At 41.8% G+C, this 24,720-nt stretch overlaps 1 protein-coding gene across 1 annotated transcript; it reads right to left on the reverse strand.

Moving 5' to 3' along the window:
• Window positions 1-1,067: 1,067 nt before the first annotated feature.
• On the reverse strand, window positions 1,068-14,330 carry LOC135570047 (NLR family CARD domain-containing protein 3-like). The gene is given in 12 exon segments (XM_065016107.1): window positions 1,068-2,461; window positions 2,463-2,505; window positions 3,096-3,142; window positions 3,358-3,453; window positions 3,455-3,529; window positions 4,931-5,104; window positions 8,271-8,444; window positions 8,701-10,483; window positions 10,875-11,100; window positions 11,231-11,315; window positions 11,549-11,665; window positions 14,157-14,330. Coding segments are annotated over 12 exon segments (3,594 nt in total). The 5' UTR covers window position 14,330; the 3' UTR covers window positions 1,068-1,860.
• Between the last annotated feature and the right edge of the window lie 10,390 nt (window positions 14,331-24,720).

Below are 24,720 nucleotides of genomic sequence, written 5' to 3' on the forward strand. Positions count from 1 at the left end.
GGCTTAAAAGGAATCCCTATACAAAAGAGGAAATCACATCACAGGATCTCTTTCCATTTCCCTGAATGTTTCTGACCTCACAGAGGGTGTTGTGCCAGAGATGACAGAGAGAAAGGAGATTCACTAAAAACACACCACTTCAATACAGCTACGACCTCATTGAAGTTGACATTTTACACTGTTAAGGTCTGTGTGTGTGATCATAACAGCTTCCTCTTCAACTGAATGAGTCCCATTTCTATGTACTGAACACAACCTGTCATATTACTAAAACATTTACTTCCATTTACTGTACTGTCATATTCTGATCAGTATTAAAACATTTACACCTCTTCTTCCATCTATTACTGTACTGTCATATTCTGATCAGTATTAAAACATTTACACCTCTTCTTCCATCTATTACTGTACTGTCATATTCTGATCAGTATTAAAACATTTACACCTCTCTTCTTCCATCTATTACTGTACTGTCACATTCTGATCAGTATTAAAACATTTACACCTCTCTTCTTCCATCTATTACTGTACTGTCATATTCTGATCAGTATTAAAACATTTACACCTCTCTTCTTCCATCTATTACTGTACTGTCACATTCTGATCAGTATTAAAACATTTACACCTCTCTTCTTCCATCTATTACTGTACTGTCATATTCTGATCAGTATTAAAACATTTACACCTCTCTTCTTCCATCTATTACTGTACTGTCATATTCTGATCAGTATTAAAACATTTACACCTTTCTTCTTCCATCTATTACTGTACTGTCATATTCTGATCAGTATTAAAACATTTACACCTCTCTTCTTCCATCTATTACTGTACTGTCATATTCTGATCAATATTAAAACATTTACACCTCTCTTCTTCCATCTATTACTGTACTGTCACATTCTGATCAGTATTAAAACATTTCCACCTCTCTTCTTCCATCTATTACTGTACTGTCACATTCTGATCAGTATTAAAACATTTACACCTCTCTTCTTCCATCTATTACTGTACTGTCATATTCTGATCAGTATTAAAACATTTACACCTCTCTTCTTCCATCTGGTTGATTAACTTTATTAGTCACATCTGTCACATGTACATTACATTCAGTGGAATTGAGTTTAAATACAAACAAGATTGTTGTGTCAAGAATTTGACAAATAAACATTCTACAGACAACAATATTTACAAACACCAAGAAGTCCAATAACAACAAGATCAGTGATTTCTAAATGAAAACAGTTTTTACAACACAGTGTGGTGATTCATTCTATTAATGACAATGTCTGTCAACGTCAATGGTGTTTATTCATGAATATTTACAATCATTTACACACTAGAGAGCTGTTCTAAGAGTGTCGTACTAAACCACGATGTCGTACTGAACCATGATGTCATACTGAACCATGATGTCATACTGAACCATGATGTCGTACTGAACCATGATGTCGTACTGAACCATGATGTCGTACTGAACCATGACGTCGTACTGAACCATGATGTCGTACTGAACCATGATGTCGTACTGAACCATGATGTCATACTGAACCATGATGTCATACTGAACCATGATTAAAGGGAAACGCCATGTTGTATTTTTATTTTGTGTTTGTATTTATTGTGGATCCCCATTAGCTGCCAAGGCAGCATCTCTTCTTCCTGGGGTCCAGCAAAATTAAGGCAGTTTATACAATTTTAAAAACATTACAATACCCGGGACAGACAGCAGCAGTCACAGCAACTAAGCCCAACAGTGCTGCAGGATCATAAAATAAAACAATATAAAAACACGGTCAGCTTTACAAAAACAATAAACCTCTCGTTCAGCTTCCAGCTCCCAACAACAAACAGAAGTCGCGCTCAGACCTCAGCAGGTCCAAGTTGTGTTTCACACAGGGACCTCCTGACACAGGGACCTCCTGACACAGGGACCTCCTGACACAGGGACCTCCTGACACAGGGACCTCCTGACACAGGGACCTCCTGACACAGGGACACTGAGGAGTCATAAACCAGAAACCCTGGATAGAGGGGCTCAGTGAATGTGGTGTGATATGTGTACAGGTGGGTCAGTGAGTCAGAGGAGACTCTGTAGAAGGACAGAGAGCCGACTGGCCAGTCCAGATACACTCCTACTCTGTGGGAGCTGGAGGGGGGGACGGCTATGAGAGTGGTATTATTATTGTGCCAGGCCGTATAAAGGTTGTCAGAGCAGACCAGACTCCAGGACTTGTCATTCCATCCAATCAGACTGTCCTCACACTCTCCTCTCCTGCTGATTCCTTTATATGTCACTCCAATAGCAGCCCTTCTCCCACTCCACTCTACCTCCCAGTAACAGCACCCAGTCAGACCCTCTCTACACAGCACCTGCTTCCTGTAGCCAAATCTCTCTGGGTGATTAGGATATGGCTGATCCTCTCTCCCACGTGTCACCTTTCTGTTCTCCTCAGACAGAGAGGAGTCTGTTTACTGTGTTTGGGTCCAGTGTGAGATCACATGCATCTGATGGATGAAACCAGACACAATATTAGAAATCAAAAAGGTAACTTGTTGAATGATCATATGATATACTGTATGGTATTATAAAACACACTTATTCACATTAATTACACACATACTCAAACACCTGTATGCATTGATGAACACACACACGCTGGACACATGATGTCATACTGAACCATGATGTCGTACTGAACCATGATGTCACACATACACACACACACACACACACACACACACACACACACACACACACACACACACACACACACACACACACACACACACACACACACACACACACACACACACACACACACACACACACACACACACACACACACACATTCATGTATGCATGCATGAACACTCACACATTGCTAATGTAACAAGAACACACCACAGACATACACAGACACACACATTGTCAAAGCAACTCTTTCTAAACTTTGGTGTCCCTGATTTCTGCTTCTGTAGAACTACAGCTGATATTTAATATGACCAAGTAATTAATGATGGTGGTCTTCGACTTTGACTTGAACTTGAATTAAGACTTATTCTTAGTCATATTCTTCACAGTAGTCAACACTCACATTTTCTAAGCCCAGGATTCATTGTGTACTCTCCACCATGTTCCACACTGTAGCGGTAAGCAGAAGAGCAGATTGTCATTGAGTGATACACGTCAACTCACACACTCACACAAGTACACACACACACGCACACGCACACACACGGATAAACACACACAGTCAGCATATAACTTTGTCCAAGTTTTGATAAGAATGTTGGTCTTAACTAGTCTGATAAGTCAAACATGTCTGATATGAACATTGACATAAACCCTCTACATACTTGAGTTTCTCCAGTCTGCAGTGTGGATCCTCCAGTCTAGCAGAGAGCAGTCTGACTCCTGAGTCTCCTGGGTGATTGTAGCTCAGATCCAGCTCTCAGGTGTGAGGGGTTTGACCTCAGAGCTGAGACGAGAAAAGCACAGCCTTCCTCTGTGACTAGACAGCCTGACAGCCTGCAAAGAGTCAAATCATATTAAAACCACACTGATATTCTTTGGTGGTGAAATTGGAGTGGCAGTATATTTTTTTAAACCTGCCATATCTATTCATAAATGAATGAATGTGTATTAAAGTAGTCAGAAGGATAGTATTTGGTCCCATATTCTTTGAACGCGATGACTACATCAAGCTTGTCACTGCCATGATTGAGAAAGATCATGAATGAATCACTAATAATAAAGAGTGAGAGAGTTACAGAGGCTACAACCAAACATACTAACCTCTCACCATTAACCTCTAATTAAAGGTGACATACTAACCTCTCACCATTAACCTCTAATTAAAGGTGACATTCTAACCTCTCACCATTAACCTCTAATTAAAGGTGACATTCTAACCTCTCACCATTAACCTCTAATTAAAGGTGACATACTAACCTCTCACCATTAACCTCTAATTAAAGGTGACATTCTAACCTCTCACCATTAACCTCTAATTAAAGGTGACATACTAACCTCTCACCATTAACCTCTAATAAAAAGTGACGTTCTGTACTGTCACCTAATATTAAACTGTTTTCTCAAATCTAAATTGCTGGAGTATAGAATACATTTTAAAACTGTAAGCTTCACTGTCCAAACACATATGATGTGGACTATCTGTCTGGTAAACACATATGATGTGGACTATGTATCTGGTAAACACATATGATGTGGACTATGTGTACCTGGTAAACACATATGATGTGGACTATGTGTCTGGTAAACACATGATGACTATGTGTCTGGTAAACACATGATATGGACTATGTATCTGGTAAAACATATGATGTGGACTATGTATCTGATGTGGACTATGTGTCTGGTAAACACATATGATGGACTATCACATATGATGTGGACTATGTGTCTGGTAAACACATATGATGTGGACTATGTGTCTCTGATAATCACATATGATGTGGACTATGTATCTGGTAAACACATATGATGTGGACTATGTGTCTGATAATCACATATGATGTGGACTATGTATCACATATGATGGACTATGTGGTAAACACATATGATGTGGACTATGTGTATCTGGTAAACACATATGATGTGGACTATGTGTCTGGTAAACACATATGATGTGGACTATGTCTCTGTAAACACATATGATGTGGACTATGTGTACCTGGTAAACACATATGATGTGGACTATGTGTACCTGGTAAACACATATGATGTGGACTATGTGTACCTGGTAAACACATATGATGTGGACTATGTGTACCTGGTAAACACATATGATGTGGACTATGTGTACCTGGTAAACACATATGATGTGGACTATGTGTGTCTGGTAATGTGGTAACACATGTGGATTTGGTGAATAGTTATCACTTGTTGTCCAATTACATTAACACTGACCTCAGAGTCTCCAGTTTACAGTGGGGATTCCCCAGTCCATCAGAGAGAAGCTTCACTCCTGAATCCTTCAGGTCATTGTTACTCAGGTCCAGCTCTCTCAGGTGTGAGGGGTTTGACCTCAGAGCTGAGACCAGAGAAGCACAGCCTTCCTCTGTGACTCCACAGCCTGACAGCCTGAAAAGAGTCAAATCATATTAAAACAACACTGCTATTCTTTGGTGGTGAAAATAGTGGCAGTATATTTTTCAACATATTCAGATATATCAGTGTCCTGAAACTTGCAATATCTATTAATAAATTAATGTATCATTATTATAAATGATCATAATATTGCTTCTAGAGAGAAATATGGTTTGTATGAACATTTGAGTATACTGGCATCTCAAATCCAAAATGCTGGAGTATAGAGCCACATTTAAAATGTTAGTGTCACTGTCAAAATAGATATGGTGTGAACTGTATATTCAATACAATCTAAGTCTGATACCTCACTGTCTGTCTTCTGACTGATACGTCTTCTTAAACTGGTCTGGTCAGTCTACTGGTCAGTCTACTGGTCAGTCTACTGGTTCAGTCTACTGGTCAGTCTACTGGTCAGTCTACTGGTTCAGTCTAACCGGTCAGTCTACTGGTTCAGTATACTGGTCAGTCTACTGGTCAGTCTACTGGTTCAGTCTACTGGTCAGTCTACTGGTCAGTCTACTGGTTCAGTCTACTGGTTGTCTACTGGTTCAGTCTACTGGTCAGTCTACTGGTCAGTCTACTGGTTCAGTCTACTGGTCAGTCAACTGGTTCAGTCTACTGGTCAGTCTACTGGTCAGTCTACTGGGTCAGTCTACTGGTTCAGTCTACTGGTCAGTCTACTGGTTCAGTATACTGGTCACTGGTTCAGTCTACTGGTCAGTCTACTGGTCAGTCTACTGGTTCAGTCTACTGGTCAGTCTACTGGTCAGTCTACTGGTCAGTCTACTGGTCAGTCTACTGGTTCAGTCTACTGGTCAGTCTACTGGGTCAGTCTACTGGTTCAGTCTACTGGTTCAGTCTACTGGTCAGTCTACTGGTTCAGTCTACTGGTTCAGTCTACCGGTCAGTCTACTGGTTCAGTATACTGGTCAGTCTACTGGTCAGTCTACTGGTTCAGTCTACTGGTCAGTCTACTGGTCAGTCTACTGGTTCAGTCTACTGGTTGTCTACTGGTTCAGTCTACTGGTCAGTCTACTGGTCAGTCTACTGGTCAGTCTACTGGTTCAGTCTACTGGTTCAGTCTACTGGTTGTCTACTGGTTCAGTCTACTGGTCAGTCTACTGGTCAGTCTACTGGTTCAGTCTACTGGTTGTCTACTGGTTCAGTCTACTGGTCAGTCTACTGGTCAGTCTATAATGTCACCTTTTATTTGAGGCTATTTTCATACATATCTGTGCTACTGTTAAGAACTGAGTGATCTTTATGTTTCTATTGCCCCCATGTTACGAAGTCATAATATTATGACCAATTCACTTATAGTGTATTAAAGTAGTCAAAAGTATAGTATTTGGTACCATTTTCCTTGCCAACAATGACTACATCAAGCCTGTGACTGCCATGATTAAAACCTGTTAGGGAAGTTGCGAATTTTCGCAGCTTTTTGTTAAAAATCGCGCAACATTTCAGCGCCCTGCTATTCATGCCAGGAATATAGTATATGCATATGATTAGTATGTGTGGATAGAAAACACTCAGACGTTTCTAAAACTGTTTAAATCACGGCTGTGACTATAACAGAACGTGCGTTTCATCGAAAAGTGCAGGGAAATCTGATCACTGAAAATGGAAATAAATATCCATGCGCGACTTCAAGGAATTGTTCAAAGTGAACCGAATTAAATGAGGCCGAGGTTGCAGTGCCTACAGCTTCCACACAATGTCTAGAGTCTTGTCATTTGATTCGGCTTTGATTCTTGGTCAAACCGACACAAGGGAAGCGATTCCCTCCGGTCTCCGACCGGATGTTTTGGTTGAGATTTCTCCTGACAATATTTTCCAACTGAGACCTATAGAATTTACATCGCCTCCTGATGAATTTTATCGCTTATTAACGTGTACTAATACCTAAAGTTGCATTACAAAAGTATTTCGAAGTGTTTTGTGAAAGTTTATCGTCAACTTTTTTAATTTAAAAAAATGACGTTACGTTAGAAAAAGCAATTTTTTTCCGTTGTTCACACAGTATTCTTAGATCGATATCTAGGCTATATATATGGACCGATTTAATCGAAAAAAGACCCTAAATGATGTTTATGGGACATCTAGGAGTGCCAAGAAAGAAGCTCGTCAAAGGTAATGAATGTTTTATATTTTATTTCTGCGTTTTGGTTTGCGCCGGCTAACGCAAAATCTGTCGTGTTAGGTGACGTTGCAGTATTTTGAGGGTGCATGCTATCAGATAATAGCTTCTCATGCTTTCGCCGAAAAGCATTTTACAAATCTGACTTGGTGGATAGATTCACAATGAGTGTAGCTTTAATTCAGTACATTGTATGTCCATTTTAATGAAAGTTTGAGGTTTATCAACCTCTATAGGTGGCGCTCTTGAACATTTCCGCTGATTGATGTTCCCACCACGGACCACGGCCCTAACAAGTTTAAGAAAGACCATGAATGAATCATTAATAATAACGAGTGAGAGAGTTACAGAGGCTACAACAAAACATACTAACCTCTCACCATTAACCTCTAATTAAAGGTGACATTCTAACCTCTCACCATTAACCTCTAATTAAAGGTGACATTCTAACCTCTCACCATTAACCTCTAATTAAAGGTGACATACTAACCTCTCACCATTAACCTCTAATTAAAGGTGACATACTAACCTCTCACCATTAACCTCTAATTAAAGGTGACATACTAACCTCTCACCATTAACCTCTAATTAAAGGTGACATACTAACCTCTCACCATTAACCTCTAATTAAAGGTGACATACTAACCTCTCACCATTAACCTCTAATTAAAGGTGACATTCTAACCTCTCACCATTAACCTCTAATTAAAGGTGACATACTATCCTCTCACCATTAACCTCTAATTAAAGGTGACATTCTAACCTCTCACCATTAACCTCTAATTAAAGGTGACATTCTAAACTCTCACCATTAACCTCTAATTAAAGGTTACATTCTGTACTGTCACCTAATATTACACATTTGATCTCAAATCCAAAATGCTGGAGCATAGCGCCAAATTTAAAACTGTAAACTTCACTGTCCAAACACACATATGATGTGGACTATGTGCCTGGTAAACACATGTGGATCTAGTGAACAGTTATCACTTGTTGACCAAATACAGGAATACTGACCTCAGAGTCTCCAGTTTACAGTGGGGATTCCCCAGTCCAGCAAAGAGCAGCTTCACTCCTGAATCCTTCAGGTCATTGTTACTCAGATCCAGCTCTCTCAGGTGTGAGGGGTTTGACTTCAGAGCTGAGACCAGAGAAGCACAGCCTTCCTCTGTGACACCACAGCCTGACAACCTGCAAAGAGATCATCACAAACACACTGTTAATTTAACACCAGGATTGTAGAAGGAAAATGGCAAATGTATTTGGTTTATTCTCTCAAACAACCTATAGATTCATCTTCTGTTTCTTAGAATTGTATGGTCATTTTGTTATACTAATGTGAACACCAATGCACTGATTAAATATGTTATTCAATAATACATATTTTTCTCTAAACTTAATATTTCTTCCTGATGATTAGTACTTAAATGCATTTGTATTTACTCACAGAGCAGCTCTGGAGGCTTTGACCACTGGCAGCAGCCTCAGAAGACCTTCCTCTGATCTGGAGTATTTCTTCAGGTCAAACACATCCAGCTCCTTTTCTGAAGTCAGCAACACAAAGACCAGAGCTGACCACTGTGCAGGTAAGAGTTCATCACTGGAGACACTTCCTGATCTCAGGTAGCTTTGGATCTCCTCCACTAGAGAATGGTCATTCAGTTCATTCAGACAGTGGAACAGATTGATGCACCTCTCTGGAGAGGGATTTTCACTGATCTTCTCCTTGATGTACTTGACTGTTTCTTCATGACTCTGTGAGCTGCTTATTGTCTTTGTCAGTAGACCTCGTAAGTGCTTCTGATTGGACTCCAGTGAGAGGCCCAGAAGGAAGCGGAGGAAAAGGTCCAGGTTTCCCGTCTCACTTTGTAAGGCTTTATCCACAGCACTCTTGTAGACAGTAACTTCTGTCTTCAGTAGACAATCGTTGCTGGATGTTGTTTGAGGTTCGGCCATAAGATTCTCATTGTTGTTGCTGAATGAGAGGAACACATATACAGCAGCCAGAAACTCCTGAATGCTCAGATGCACAAAGCAGTACACCTTGTCCTGGTACAGCCCACATTCCTCTTTAAAGAGCTGTGTGCACAATCCTGAGTACACTGAGGCTTCATTGACATCAATGCCAGCCTCTTTCAGGTCTTCTTCATAGAAAATCAGATTGCCATTCACAAGCTGTTGAAAAGCCAGTTTTCCCAGTGACAGAATGCTCTCTTTATTCCAGTCTGGACCTCTCTCTTCTTTCCCAAGATACTTTTCATTCTTCTGTTTTGTATGAAACACCACAAGGTGTGTGTACATCTCAGTCAGAGTATTGGGCATCTCTTCTCTCTTATATTTCAACATGTGTTCAAGGACTGTTGCAGAAATCCAACAGAAGACTGGAATGTGGCACATGATGTGGAGGCTCCTTGATGTCTTTATGTGTGAGATGATTCTGCTGGCCAGATCCTCATCACTGAATCTCTTCCTGAAGTAGTCCTCCTTCTGTGGGTCATTAAACCCTCGTACCTCTGTCACCTGGTCAACACACCCTGAAGGAATCTTATTGGCTGCTGCAGGTCGGGTAGTTATCCAGAGGAGAGCAGAGGGAAGCAGATTTCCCTTGATGAGATTTGTCAGCAGAACATCCACTGAGGTTGACTTGGTGACGTCACAACATATCTTGTTCTTCTGGAAGTCTAGGGGGAGTCGGCACTCATCCAGACCATCAAAGATGAACAGAATTTTGTACTTGTCGTATTTGGAGATTCTTGATTCTTTGGTTTCCATTGAGAAGTGATAGAGAAGTTCAATCAAAGTGTGTTTTTTCTCTTTCATCAAATTCAGCTCCCGAAAAGGGAAGGAAAAAACAAATTGGACATCCTGATTTGCTTTTCCTTCAGCCCAGTCCAGAATGAACTTCTGCACAGAGACTGTTTTTCCAATGCCAGCGACTCCCTTTGTCAGCACAGTTCTGATAGGTTTGTCTTGTCCAGTTAAGGGTGTGAAGATGTCGTTACATTTGATTGCAGTCTCTGGTCTTGCTTGTTTCCTGGTTGTTGTCTCAATCTGTCTCAGCTCATGTTCATTATTGACCTCTCCTGTTCCACCCTCTGTGATGTAGAGCTCTGTGTAGATCTTATTGAGAAGTGTTGGGTTTCCTTGTTTAGCGATCCCCTCAAATACACATTGAAACTTCTTCTTCAGATTAGATTTGAGTTCACGTTGGCAAATCACAGCAAGCTCATCTGAATGAAGAAATAACACAGAGGATATTAATGTTACATCTGATTTAATGCCTACAGTATTGTTAGACTGTGCTATAATGTTTAAATGGTAATAATGTATTATCTTACTGTAACTGTCTGTATAAATGTGTAAATGTTTTCATTATACATTACACACCGTGTGACTGATTATATCATTATTGGTATTATTGATGGTATTATTAATTCTCTCTTGTCTAAATGAATCACCACAACACATCCCTGCTGCTACTGTACTTGATGAGGTCACTAGGTGTTGTGTTAATTCAGGTACAATGTCATTGAGTTACACGGCTACTTTAGCTGTACTTTAGTTTCAGCTTTTAAATGTTTGTTATAAAACAGCATTCAACATGAGGCAGACAGCTCTTACTTTTCTCCAGTGTGTCAGCAAGCTCCTTCTGGTTCATTTTCCTCAGGACGTGCAGTGTGATCTTCAGAGCCCCCTCTCTGGCACTGCTCTCCTGCTTCTCATCTTCAGCATCCACTTCCTTATCCTGCTTCTGACTCTCAAAGCCTTGTGAGAGTTCTGGACTAAGAATCCTCTTGAACATCTTCAGCTCGTTCTTTACAAATGTCATAATATTCTCTTCAAGCAACTGAAATAAATGAAGTAAATTAGTTAAACAAGAGAATAAATGCTTTCTCATTAACACATTAATGAATGATTGACAGATCAACTTTTTCTTGAGGTAAATGAAAACATATGTACATAACAGGACCACATACACTGAATATGGAGGCCAGGTCTGTTTGCTGACTCTGGGAAGACTGACCACTGAGAATCTCTGACTCTGATCTCTCCTGTTGGTTTCTGTGGACAAAACATCCAAGGAGTGCACACACACACACACACACACACACACACACACACACAGGGAGGGAATGTTGTGTTTGTTTAATATTGTTTTAGGACTTTGAAAATGGTAAAAATGATTAGCCTATTGATTATTAAAACAACAAAAATAAATTGAAAAATGGGAGAGGAGAAATGACTAGAGACAGTGCTGTTTAACTCACAGACCATGACCCATGAGTACCTCTTACCTTTGTTCAGTAGAAACGTCTCCCTCTCTAAACAATATAGGTGTACCCATAGACCGCTCACTCTTCATGGACAGACCGCTGGGCACAGGGGAGGCTGGTCTCTCCTGCTTGATTGGGCTTCAACACAACAGAGACAAACATTATGTCTCTCGTCTACTCTGAGCTCAGATGGGGAAACATACTGTAAGAAGAGTTTCATTCCAAAACACTATATACAGTTGGGAGAACAAGTATTTGATACACTGCCGATTTTGCAGGTTTTCCTACTTACAAAGCATGTAGAGGTCTGTCATTTTTATCATAGGTACACTTCAACTGTGAGAGACGGAATCTAAAACAAAAATCCAGAAAATCACATTGTATGATTTTTATGTAATTCATTTGCATTTTATTGATTGATTTTCTGGATTTTTTGTTTTAGATTCCGTCTCTCACAGTTGAAGTGTACCTATGATAAAAATGACAGACCTCTACATGCTTTGTAAGTAGGAAAACCTGCAAAATCGGCAGTGTATCAAATACTTGTTCTCCCCACTGTATCCGTTTTCAGAAATGTTGGTACATTGGCTTTGATAGTTTAAAGGACTCTGAACAACAGTGTCCTGACGAGAGAGCACATGTTCTATGCCAGGTGAAATTGTGCATCATTAGCTCATTGTCATGGATTTATCCAAATAAATGTCACTAGAAAACAGCTAAAACAAATGGAACTGCAGCTACATTGATGTTATACTGGCTGCACTCTTTGACGTGACTGTAAGTTATCTGTAGTTGCCTAGCTAGCAAGGGATAAGAACGTTACCACCCAGTTTGGCAATGGATCATTTAGAACAAACGACTGGCTCTCATCCATAGATACAGAACAAAAAGACTTAACTACTGGGTCTCATCCATAGATACAGAACAAAAATACTTAACTACTGGGTCTCATCCGTAGATACAGAACAACAAGACTTAACCACTGGGTCTCATCCATAGAAACAGAACAAAAAGACTTAACTACAGGGTCTCATCCATAGATACAGAACAAAAAGACTTAACTACTGGGTCTCATCCATAGATACAGAACAAAACGACTTAACTACTGGGTCTCATCCATAGATACAGAACAAAAAGACTTAACTACTGGGTCTCATCCATAGATACAGAACAAAAAGACTTAACGACAGGGTCTCATCCATAGATACAGAACAAAAAGACTTAACGACAGGGTCTCATCCATAGATACAGAACAAAAAGACTTAACGACCGGGTCTCATCCATAGATACAGAACAAAAAGATTTAACTACTGGGTCTCATCCATAGATACAGAACAAAAAGACTTAACGACAGGGTCTCATCCATAGATACAGAACAAAAAGACTTAACTACTGGGTCTCATCCATAGATACAGAACAAAAAGACTTAACTACTGGGTCTCATCCATAGATACAGAACAAAAAGACTTAACGACAGGGTCTCATCCATAGATACAGAACAAAAAGACTTAACTACTGGGTCTCATCCATAGATACAGAACAAAAAGACTTAACGACAGGGTCTCATCCATAGATACAGAACAAAAAGACTTAACGACCGGGTCTCATCCATAGATACAGAACAAAAAGATTTAACTACTGGGTCTCATCCATAGATACAGAACAAAAAGACTTAACGACAGGGTCTCATCCATAGATACAGAACAAAAAGACTTAACGACCGGGTCTCATCCATAGATACAGAACAAAAAGATTTAACTACAGGGTCTCATCCATAGATACAGAACAAAAAGACTTAACTACTGGGTCTCTTCCATAGATACAGAACAAAAAGACTTAACTACTGGGTCTCATCCATAGATACAGAACAAAAAGACTAAACTACTGGGTCTCATCCATAGATACAGAACAAAAAGACTAAACTACTGGGTCTCATCCATAGATACAGAACAAAAATACTTAACGACAGGGTCTCATCCATAGATACAGAACAAAAAGACTTAACTACTGGGTCTCATCCATAGATACAGAACAAAAAGACTAAACTACTGGGTCTCATCCATAGATACAGAACAAAAAGACTTAACGACCGGGTCTCATCCATAGATACAGAACAAAAAGACTTAACGACCGGGTCTCATCCATAGATACAGAACAAAAAGATTTAACTACTGGGTCTCATCCATAGATACAGAACAAAAAGACTTAACGACTGGGTCTCATCCATAGATACAGAACAAAAAGACTTAACTACTGGGTCTCATCCATAGATACAGAACAAAAATACTTAACGACAGGGTCTCATCCATAGATACAGAACAAAAAGACTTAACTACTGGGTCTCATCCATAGATACAGAACAAAAAGACTTAACGACAGGGTCTCATCCATAGATACAGAACAAAAAGACTTAACGACCGGGTCTCATCCATAGATACAGAACAAAAAGATTTAACTACTGGGTCTCATCCATAGATACAGAACAAAAATACTTAACGACTGGGTCACGTCTCTGGCAACCGAACCAATAGAAAGTAACCATGAGCAATCATTTCTGATGAAAACAAATGTGATTGGGATACAGCATTTTGGAAATAAACTCTTCACATGAACAAACTTGTCATCTCACCTTTTAGCTGTGGTGTCATGTTCCCCAGAGAGTCTCATTTTGGAGGCAGGGTCCCCCTCCTCTCTCTCCCCAGAGAGTCTCATTTTGGAGGCAGGGTCCCCCTCCTCTCTCTCCCCAGAGAGACTCATTTTAGAGGCAGGGACCCCCTCCTCTCTCTCCCCAGAGAGAGTCATTTTAGACCTCTGACAACTAAACAGAGATCCAGCATGTTGGTTGTGATTAACATAATGACAACTAATTCTTGAATGTCAATTGTTCTTTTTTATTCATTATCTCTCAGAAATAAAAACATTTACTAACAGACACATCGAAACAGTCAGATGATTTAATGAATTCACATGATTATGTAGTTGTGACATCTCTTCTCCATGGTAACTGTCAATAATAATAATAAGTCACTGTTTGTTAAGGTAGTTCTAGACAGTGCAGCAACACAAGGCCATGTCTCACACTTATTTGTATTCACTAAAAGTAGGCTATTATCTATCAATCTGTTATTTTCTAAACAAATCTGAAAATGTAGACTGAAAGGCTAAAGGGGGAATGATTGATCTGAGGGGGAATCATTTATACATTCAGAAAGACTTTTGCAACAAGTAAGATATTTTATATTATGTAATGTAGGCAAGGTTAAAATGTACAGTTGAAGTCAGAAGTTTACATATACCTTAGCCAAATATATTTAAACTCAGTTTTTCACAATTCCTGACATTTAATCCGAGTAAACATTCCCTGTCTTAGGTCAGTTAGGATCACCACGTTATGTTAAGAATGTGAAATGTCAGAATAATAGTAGAGAGAATGATTTATTTCAGCTTTTATTTCTTTCATCACATTCCCAGTGGGTCAGAAGTTTACATACACTCAATTAGTATTTGGTAGCATTGCTTTAAATTGTTTAACTTGAGTCAAATGTTTCGGGTAGCATTCCACAAGTTTCCCACAATAAGTTGGGGGAATTTTGGCCCATTCCTCTTGACAGAGCTGGTGTAACTGAGTCAGGTTTGTATGGCCTCCTTGCTCGCACACACTTTTTTCAGTTCTGCCCACAAATGTTCTATAGGATTGAGGTCAGGGCTTTGTGATGGCCACTCCAATACCTTGACTTTGTTGTCCTTAAGTCATTTTGCCACAAATTTGGAAGTATGCTTGGGGTCATTATCCATTTGGAAGACCCATTTGTGACCAAGCTTTAACTTCTGGACTGATGTCTTGAGATGTTGCTTCAATATATCCACATAATTTTCCTATCTCATGATGCCATCTATTTTGTGAAGTGCACCAGTCCCTCCTGCAGCAAAGCACCCCCACAACATGATGCTGCCACCCCCGTGCTTCATGGTTTGGATGGTGTTCTTTGGCTTGCAAGCCTCCCCCTTTTTCCTCCAAACATAATGATGGTCATTATGGCCAAACAGTTCTATTTTTGTTTCATCAGACCAGAGGACATTTCTCCAAAAAGTACAGTTTTGGCTCTATGTGCAGTTGCAAACCGTAGTCTGGCATTTTTATGGCGGTTTTACTTCCACAGGTACACCTCCAATTGACTCAAATAATGTCAATTAGCCTATCAGAAGCTTCTAAAGTCATGACATAATTTCTGGAATGTTCCAAGCTGTTTAAAGGTACAGTCAACTTAGTGTATGTAAACTTCTGACCCACTGGAATTGTGATAGAGTGAATTATAAGTGAAATATATGTCTGTAAATAATTGTTTGAAAAATGACTTGTGTCATGAACAAAGTAGATGTCCTAACCGACTTGCCAAAACTATAGTTTGTTAACAAGACATTTGTGGAGTGGTTGAAAATCGAGTTTTAATGACTCCGACCTAAGTGTATGTAAACTTCTGACTTCAACTGTATAATAGTGGTTTGTTAGTGATAGTTCGTATGACAATATAGGCCTGCCAGTGTCAGGACAGAGCAGGTAGACTAGACCTGATATTTTTCACATTTCAAACGAGACCATCAGGTTGTCAGCATGATAAGAGATCATATATCAAACCTACTCTGACTATTGAAAGTCTGTCAACGACCTAACTTTATAATATAATATAGTTCTATGTAGCCTAGACTTACCAGTCTTCTCGTCTTTCCATCAAATCAACACATTTATCCGACTTCTAATGTTGCAGAGAAATGTGTCCCACAGTTTCAACAGCCATTTTGTAAGTGTGTTAGGTCACAAACCTACTTTTAATTTAATGTGAGGAAACTGGTGCAGCCGCCTGTTTTCTTGCAGATGAAGTAGACTCTCATAGGGAACTCATTCAACCAGCCTAAACAACAGTAAATAAAACATGTCAAATGGTCCAAAGAGAATCCTGTCATCCTAATAAAGCCGTGTGCATTAAAGAGATATACTGCTACACATGTAGGATCTTCATTTCAGTCAGTTTGCTGCAGCAGGAAAATAATCCTGAAGCAAAGGGACATTTGAATTATTATGTGGATTATAATTAATGGACATTTTTCAAAAGTGGAAATTACAAACTTCAGAAGCCTTTTTAACCTTCAAATATCAAATGAAATCAAATTGTATTTGTCACATGCCGAATACAACAGGTGTAGGTAGACCTTACAGTGAAATGCTGAATACAACAGGTGTAGAGACCTTACAGTGAAATGCTGAATACAACAGGTGTAGTAGACCTTACAGTGAAATGCTGAATACAACAGGTGTAGGTAGACCTTACAGTGAAATGCTGAATACAACAGGTGTAGTAGACCTTACAGTGAAATGCTGAATACAACAGGTGTAGGTAGACCTTACAGTGAAATGCTGAATACAACAGGTGTAGTAGACCTTACAGTGAAATGCTGAATACAACAGGTGTAGTAGACCTTACAGTGAAATGCTGAATACAACAGGTGTAGGTAGACCTTACAGTGAAATGCTGAATACAACAGGTGTAGGTAGACCTTACAGTGAAATGCTGAATACAACAGGTGTAGTAGACCTTACAGTGAAATGCTGAATACAACAGGTGTAGTAGACCTTACAGTGAAATGCTGAATACAACAGGTGTAGGTAGACCTTACAGTGAAATGCTGAATACAACAGGTGTAGAGACCTTACAGTGAAATTCTGAATAAAACAGGTGTAGAGACCTTACAGTGAAATGCTGAATACAACAGGTGTAGGTAGACCTTACAGTGAAATGCTGAATACAACAGGTGTAGAGACCTTACAGTGAAATTCTGAATAAAACAGGTGTAGAGACCTTACAGTGAAATGCTGAATACAACAGGTGTAGGTAGACCTTACAGTGAAATTCTGAATACAACAGGTGTAGGTAGACCTTACAGTGAAATGCTGAATACAACAGGTGTAGTAGACCTTACAGTGAAATGCTGAATACAACAGGTGTAGGTAGACCTTACAGTGAAATGCTGAATACAACAGGTGTAGGTAGACCTTACAGTGAAATGCTGAATACAACAGGTGTAGGTAGACCTTACAGTGAAATGCTGAATACAACAGGTGTAGTAGACCTTACAGTGAAATGCTGAATACAACAGGTGTAGTAGACCTTACAGTGAAATGCTGAATACAACAGGTGTAGGTAGACCTTACAGTGAAATGCTGAATACAACAGGTGTAGGTAGACCTTACAGTGAAATGCTGAATACAACAGGTGTAGGTAGACCTTACAGTGAAATGCTGAATACAACAGGTGTAGGTAGACCGTACAGTGAAATGCTGAATACAACAGGTGTAGGTAGACCTTACAGTGAAATGCTGAATACAACAGGTGTAGGTAGACCTTACAGTGAAATGCTGAATACAACAAGTGTAGGTAGACTTTACAGTGAAATGCTGAATACAACAGGTGTAGGTAGACCTTACAGTGAAATGCTGAATACAACAGGTGTAGGTAGACCTTACAGTGAAATGCTGAATAAAACAGGTGTAGACCTTACAGTGAAATGCTGAATACAACAGGTGTAGAGACCTTACAGTGAAATGCTGAATACAACAGGTGTAGTAGACCTTACAGTGAAATGCTGAATACAACAGGTGTAGGTAGACCTTACAGTGAAATGCTGAATACAACAGGTGTAGAGACCTTACAGTGACATGCTGAATACAACAGGTGTAGGTAGACCTTACAGTGAAATGCTGAATACAACAGGTGTAGGTAGACCTTACAGTGAAATGCTGAATACAACAGGTGTAGTAGACCTTACAGTGAAATGCTGAATACAACAGGTGTAGTAGACCTTACAGTGAAATGCTGAATACAACAGGTGTAGTAGACCTTACAGTGAAATGCTGAATACAACAGGTGTAGGTAGACCTTACAGTGAAATGCTGAATACAACAGGTGTAGTAGACCTTACAGTGAAATGCTGAATACAACAGGTGTAGTAGACCTTACAGTGACATGCTGAATACAACAGGTGTAGGTAGACCTTACAGTGACATGCTGAATAAAACAGGTGTAGGTAGACCTTATAGTGAAATGCTGAATACAACAGGTGTAGGTAGACCTTACAGTGAAATGCTGAATACAACAGGTGTAGTAGACCTTACAGTGAAATGCTGAATACAACAGGTGTAGTAGACCTTACAGTGAAATGCTGAATACAACAGGTGTATGTGGAGGGTAGACCTTACAGTGAAATGCTGAATACAACAGGTGTAGGTAGACCTTACAGTGAAATGCTGAATAAAACAGGTGTAGGTAGACCTTACAGTGAAATTCTGAATACAACAGGTGTAGGTAGACCTTACAGTGAAATGCTGAATACAACAGGTGTAGTAGACCTTACAGTGAAATGCTGAATACAACAGGTGTAGGTAGACCTTACAGTGAAATGCTGAATACAACAGGTGTAGGTAGACCTTACAGTGAAATGCTGAATACAACAGGTGTAGGTAGACCTTACAGTGAAATGCTGAATACAACAGGTGTAGTAGACCTTACAGTGAAATGCTGAATACAACAGGTGTAGTAGACCTTACAGTGAAATGCTGAATACAACAGGTGTAGGTGGAGAGTCACAGTGAAATGCTGAATACAACAGGTGTAGGTACAGACCTTACAGTGAAATGCTGAATACAACAGGTGTAGGTAGACCGTACAGTGAAATGCTGAATACAACAGGTGTAGGTAGACCTTACAGTGAAATGCTGAATACAACAGGTGTAGGTAGACCGTACAGTGAAATGCTGAATACAACAGGTGTAGGTAGACCTTACAGTGAAATGCTGAATACAACAGGTGTAGGTAGACCTTACAGTGAAATGCTGAATACAACAAGTGTAGGTAGACTTTACAGTGAAATGCTGAATACAACAGGTGTAGGTAGACCTTACAGTGAAATGCTGAATACAACAGGTGTAGGTAGACCTTACAGTGAAATGCTGAATAAAACAGGTGTAGACCTTACAGTGAAATGCTGAATAAAACAGGTGTAGACCTTACAGTGAAATGCTGAATAAAACAGGTGTAGACCTTACAGTGAAATGCTGAATACAACAGGTGTAGACCTTACAGTGAAATGCTTACTTACAAGCCCCTAACCAACAATGCAGTTTTAAGAAATACAAAAAAAGTAAGAGATAAGAAAAACAAATAATTAAAGAGCAGCAGTAAATAACAATAGCGGGGCTATATACAGGGTATTACGGTACAGAGTCAATGTGGAGGCTATATACAGGGTATTACGGTACAGAGTCAATGTGGAGGCTATATACAGGGGGTTACGGTACAGAGTCAATGTGGAGGCTATATACAGGGGGTTACGGTACAGAGTCAATGTGGAGGCTATATACAGGGTATTACGGTACAGAGTCAATGTGGAGGCTATATACAGGGGGTTACGGTACAGAGTCAATGTGGAGGCTATATACAGGGGGTACTGGACAGAGTCAATGTGGAGGCTATATACAGGGGGTTACGGTACAGAGTCAATGTGGAGGCTATATACAGGGGGTACTGGACAGAGTCAATGTGGAGGCTATATACAGGGTATTACGGTACAGAGTCAATGTGGAGGCTATATACAGGGGGTTACGGTACAGAGTCAATGTGGAGGCTATATACAGGGGGTACTGGACAGAGTCAATGTGGAGGCTATATACAGGGGGTACCGGTACAGAGTCAATGTGGAGGCTATATACAGGGGGTACTGGACAGAGTCAACGTGGAGGCTATAAACAGGGGGTACCGGTACAGAGTCAATGTGGAGGCTATATACAGGGGGTACTGGACAGAGTCAATGTGGAGGCTATATACAGGGGGTACTGGACAGAGTCAATGTGGAGGCTATATAAAGGGGGTACCAGTTCAGAGTCAATGTGGAGGCTTTATACAGGGGGTACTGGACAGAGTCAATGTGGAGGCTATATAAAGGGGGTACCAGTTCAGAGTCAATGTGGAGGCTTTATACAGGGGGTACTGGACAGAGTCAATGTGGAGGCTATATACAGGGGGTACTGGTTCAGAGTCAATGTGGAGGCTATATACAGGGGGTACTGGACAGAGTCAATGTGGAGGCTATATAAAGGGGGTACCAGTTCAGAGTCAATGTGGAGGCTTTATACAGGGGGTACTGGACAGAGTCAATGTGGAGGCTATATAAAGGGGGTACCAGTTCAGAGTCAATGTGGAGGCTTTATACAGGGGGTACTGGACAGAGTCAATGTGGAGGCTATATAAAGGGGGTACCAGTTCAGAGTCAATGTGGAGGCTATATACAGGGGGTACCGGTACAGAGTCAATGTGGAGGCTATATACAGGGGGTACCAGTTCAGAGTCAATGTGGTGGCTATATACAGGGGGTACCGGTACAGAGTCAATGTGGAGGCTATATACAGGGGGTACTGGACACAGTCAATGTGGAGGCTATATACAGGGGGTACTGGTACAGAGTCAATGTGGAGGCTATATACAGGGGGTACTGGACAGAGTCAATGTGGAGGCTATATACAGGGGGTACTGGACAGAGTCAATGTGGAGGCTATATACAGGGGGTACCGGTTCAGAGTCAATGTGGAGGCTATATACAGGGGGTACCGGTTCAGAGTCAATGTGGAGGCTATATACAGGGGGTACCGGTTCAGAGTCAATGTGGAGGCTATATACAGGGGGTACTGGACAGAGTCAATGTGGAGGCTATATACAGGGGGTACTGGGCAGAGTCAATGTGGAGGCTATATACAGGGGGTACTGGACAGAGTCAATGTGGAGGCTATATACAGGGGGTACCGGTACAGAGTCAATGTGGAGGCTATATACAGGGGGTACCGGTACACAGAGTCAATGTGGAGACTATATACAGGGGGTACCGGTTCAGAGTCAATGTGGAGGCTATATACAGGGGGTACTGGTACAGAGTCAATGTGGAGGCTATATACAGGGGGTACCAGTTCAGAGTCAATGTGGAGGCTATATACAGGTGGTACTGGTACAGAGTCAATGTGGAGGCTATATACAGGGGGTTACGGTACAGAGTCAATGTGGAGGCTATATACAGGGGGTACTGGTACAGAGTCAATGTGGAGGCTATATACAGGGGGTACCCGTTCAGAGTCAATGTGGAGCCTATATACAGGTGGTACTGGTACAGAGTCAATGTGGAGGCTATATACAGGGGGTACCAGTTCAGAGTCAATGTGGAGGCTATATACAGGTGGTACTGGTACAGAGTCAATGTGGAGGCTATATACAGGGGGTTACGGTACAGAGTCAATGTGGAGGCTATATACAGGGGGTACTGGTACAGAGTCAATGTGGAGGCTATATACAGGGGGTACTGGTACAGAGTCAATGTGGAGGCTATATACAGGGGGTACTGGTACAGAGTCAATGTGGAGGCCATATACAGGGGGTACCGGTTCAGAGTCAATGTGGAGGCTATATACAGGGGGTACCGGTACATAGTCAATGTGGAGACTATATACAGGGTGTACCGGTTCAGAGTCAATGTGGAGGCTATATACAGGGGGTACCGGTTCAGAGTCAATGTGGAGGCTATATACAGGGGGTACCGGTTCAGAGTCAATGTGGAGACTATATACAGGGGGTACCGGTTCAGAGTCAATGTGGAGGCTATATACAGGTGGTACTGGTACAGAGTCAATGTGGAGGCTATATACAGGGGGTTACGGTACAGAGTCAATGTGGAGGCTATATACAGGGGGTACTGGTACAGAGTCAATGTGGAGGCTATATACAGGGGGTACCCGTTCAGAGTCAATGTGGAGCCTATATACAGGTGGTACTGGTACAGAGTCAATGTGGAGGCTATATACAGGGGGTACCAGTTCAGAGTCAATGTGGAGGCTATATACAGGTGGTACTGGTACAGAGTCAATGTGGAGGCTATATACAGGGGGTTACGGTACAGAGTCAATGTGGAGGCTATATACAGGGGGTACTGGTACAGAGTCAATGTGGAGGCTATATACAGGGGGTACTGGTACAGAGTCAATGTGGAGGCTATATACAGGGGGTACTGGTACAGAGTCAATGTGGAGGCCATATACAGGGGGTACCGGTTCAGAGTCAATGTGGAGGCTATATACAGGGGGTACCGGTACATAGTCAATGTGGAGACTATATACAGGGTGTACCGGTTCAGAGTCAATGTGGAGGCTATATACAGGGGGTACCGGTTCAGAGTCAATGTGGAGGCTATATACAGGGGGTACCGGTTCAGAGTCAATGTGGAGGCTATATACAGGGGGTACCGGTTCAGAGTCAATGTGGAGGCTATATACAGGGGGTACCGGTTCAGAGTCAATGTGGAGGCTATATACAGGGGGTACTGGTACAGAGTCAATGTGGAGGCTATATACAGGGGGTACTGGTACAGAGTCAATGCCATGTGGAAGCAGAGAGAACAGTCTATGACTAGTGTGGATGGAGTCTTTGACCATTGTTAGGGCCTCCTTCTGACACTGCATGGTATAGAGGTCCGGTTTTAAAACCTTTTGAGGATCTGAGGACCCATGTCAAATCTTTTCAGTGTCCTGAGGGGGAATAGGTTTTTCAGTGTCCTGAGGGGGAATAGGTTTTTCAGTGTCCTGAGGGGGAATAGGTTTTTCAGTGTCCTGAGGGGGAATAGGTTTTTCTCTTCACGACTGTCTTGGTGTTCTTGGACCATGTTAGTATGTTGGTGATGTGGACGCCAAGGAACTTGAAGCTCTCAGACTAAAGGACTGTGCTGTGGCCCTCTCCAACCAGCCATCTGGCCCATAGAGACTAAAGGACTGTGCTGTGGCCCTCTCCAACCAGCCACCTGGCCCATAGAGACTAAAGGACTGTGCTGTGGCCCTCTCCAACCAGCCATCTGGCCCATAGAGACTAAAGGACTATGCTGTGGCCCTCTCCAACCAGCCATCTGGCCCATAGAGACTAAAGGACTGTGCTGTGGCACTCTCCAACCAGCCATCTGGCCCATAGAGACTAAAGGACTGTGCTGTGGCCCTCTCCAACCAGCCATCTGGCCCATAGAGACTAAAGGACTATGCTGTGGCCCTCTCCAACCAGCCATCTGGCCCATAGAGACTAAAGGACTGTGCTGTGGCCCTCTCCAACCGGCCATCTGGCCCATAGAGACTAAAGGACTGTGCTGTGGCCCTCTCCAACCAGCCACCTGGCCCATAGAGACTAAAGGACTGTGCTGTGGCCCTCTCCAACCAGCCATCTGGCCCATAGAGACTAAAGGATAATGCTGTGGCCCTCTCCAACCAGCCATCTGGCCCATAGAGACTAAAGGACTGTGATGTGGCCCTCTCCAACCAGCCATCTGGCCCATAGAGACTAAAGGACTATGCTGTGGCTCTCTCCAACCAGCCATCTGGACCATAGAGACTAAAGGACTGTGATGTGGCCCTCTCCAACCAGCCATCTGGCCCATAGAGACTAAAGGACTATGCTGTGGCTCTCTCCAACCAGCCATCTGGCCCATAGAGACTAAAGGACTGTGATGTGGCCCTCTCCAACCAGCCATCTGGCCCATAGAGACTAAAGGACTATGCTGTGGCACTCTCCAACCAGCCATCTGGCCCATAGAGACTAAAGGACTGTGCTGTGGCCCTCTCCAACCAGCCATCTGGCCCATAGAGACTAAAGGATAATGCTGTGTCCCTCTCCAACCAGCCATCTGGCCCATAGAGACTAAAGGACTGTGCTGTGGCCCTCTCCAACCAGCCATCTGGCCCATAGAGACTAAAGGACTATGCTGTGGCCCTCTCCAACCAGCCATCTGGCCCATAGAGACTAAAGGACTGTGCTGTGGCCCTCTCCAACCAGCCATCTGGCCCATAGAGACTAAAGGATAATGCTGTGGCTCTCTCCAACCAGCCATCTGGCCCATAGAGACTAAATGACTGTGCTGTGGCCCTCTCCAACCAGCCATCTGGCCCATAGAGACTAAAGGATAATGCTGTGGCCCTCTCCAACCAGCCATCTGGCCCATAGAGACTAAAGGACTGTGCTGTGGCCCTCTCCAACCAGCCATCTGGCCCATAGAGACTAAAGGATAATGCTGTGGCCCTCTCCAACCAGCCATCTGGCCCATAGAGACTAAAGGACTATACTGTGGCC

Source organism: Oncorhynchus nerka, unplaced genomic scaffold (genome assembly GCF_034236695.1).
Source record: "Oncorhynchus nerka isolate Pitt River unplaced genomic scaffold, Oner_Uvic_2.0 unplaced_scaffold_1143, whole genome shotgun sequence".
NCBI classification, from domain to species: Eukaryota; Metazoa; Chordata; class Actinopteri; order Salmoniformes; family Salmonidae; genus Oncorhynchus; species Oncorhynchus nerka.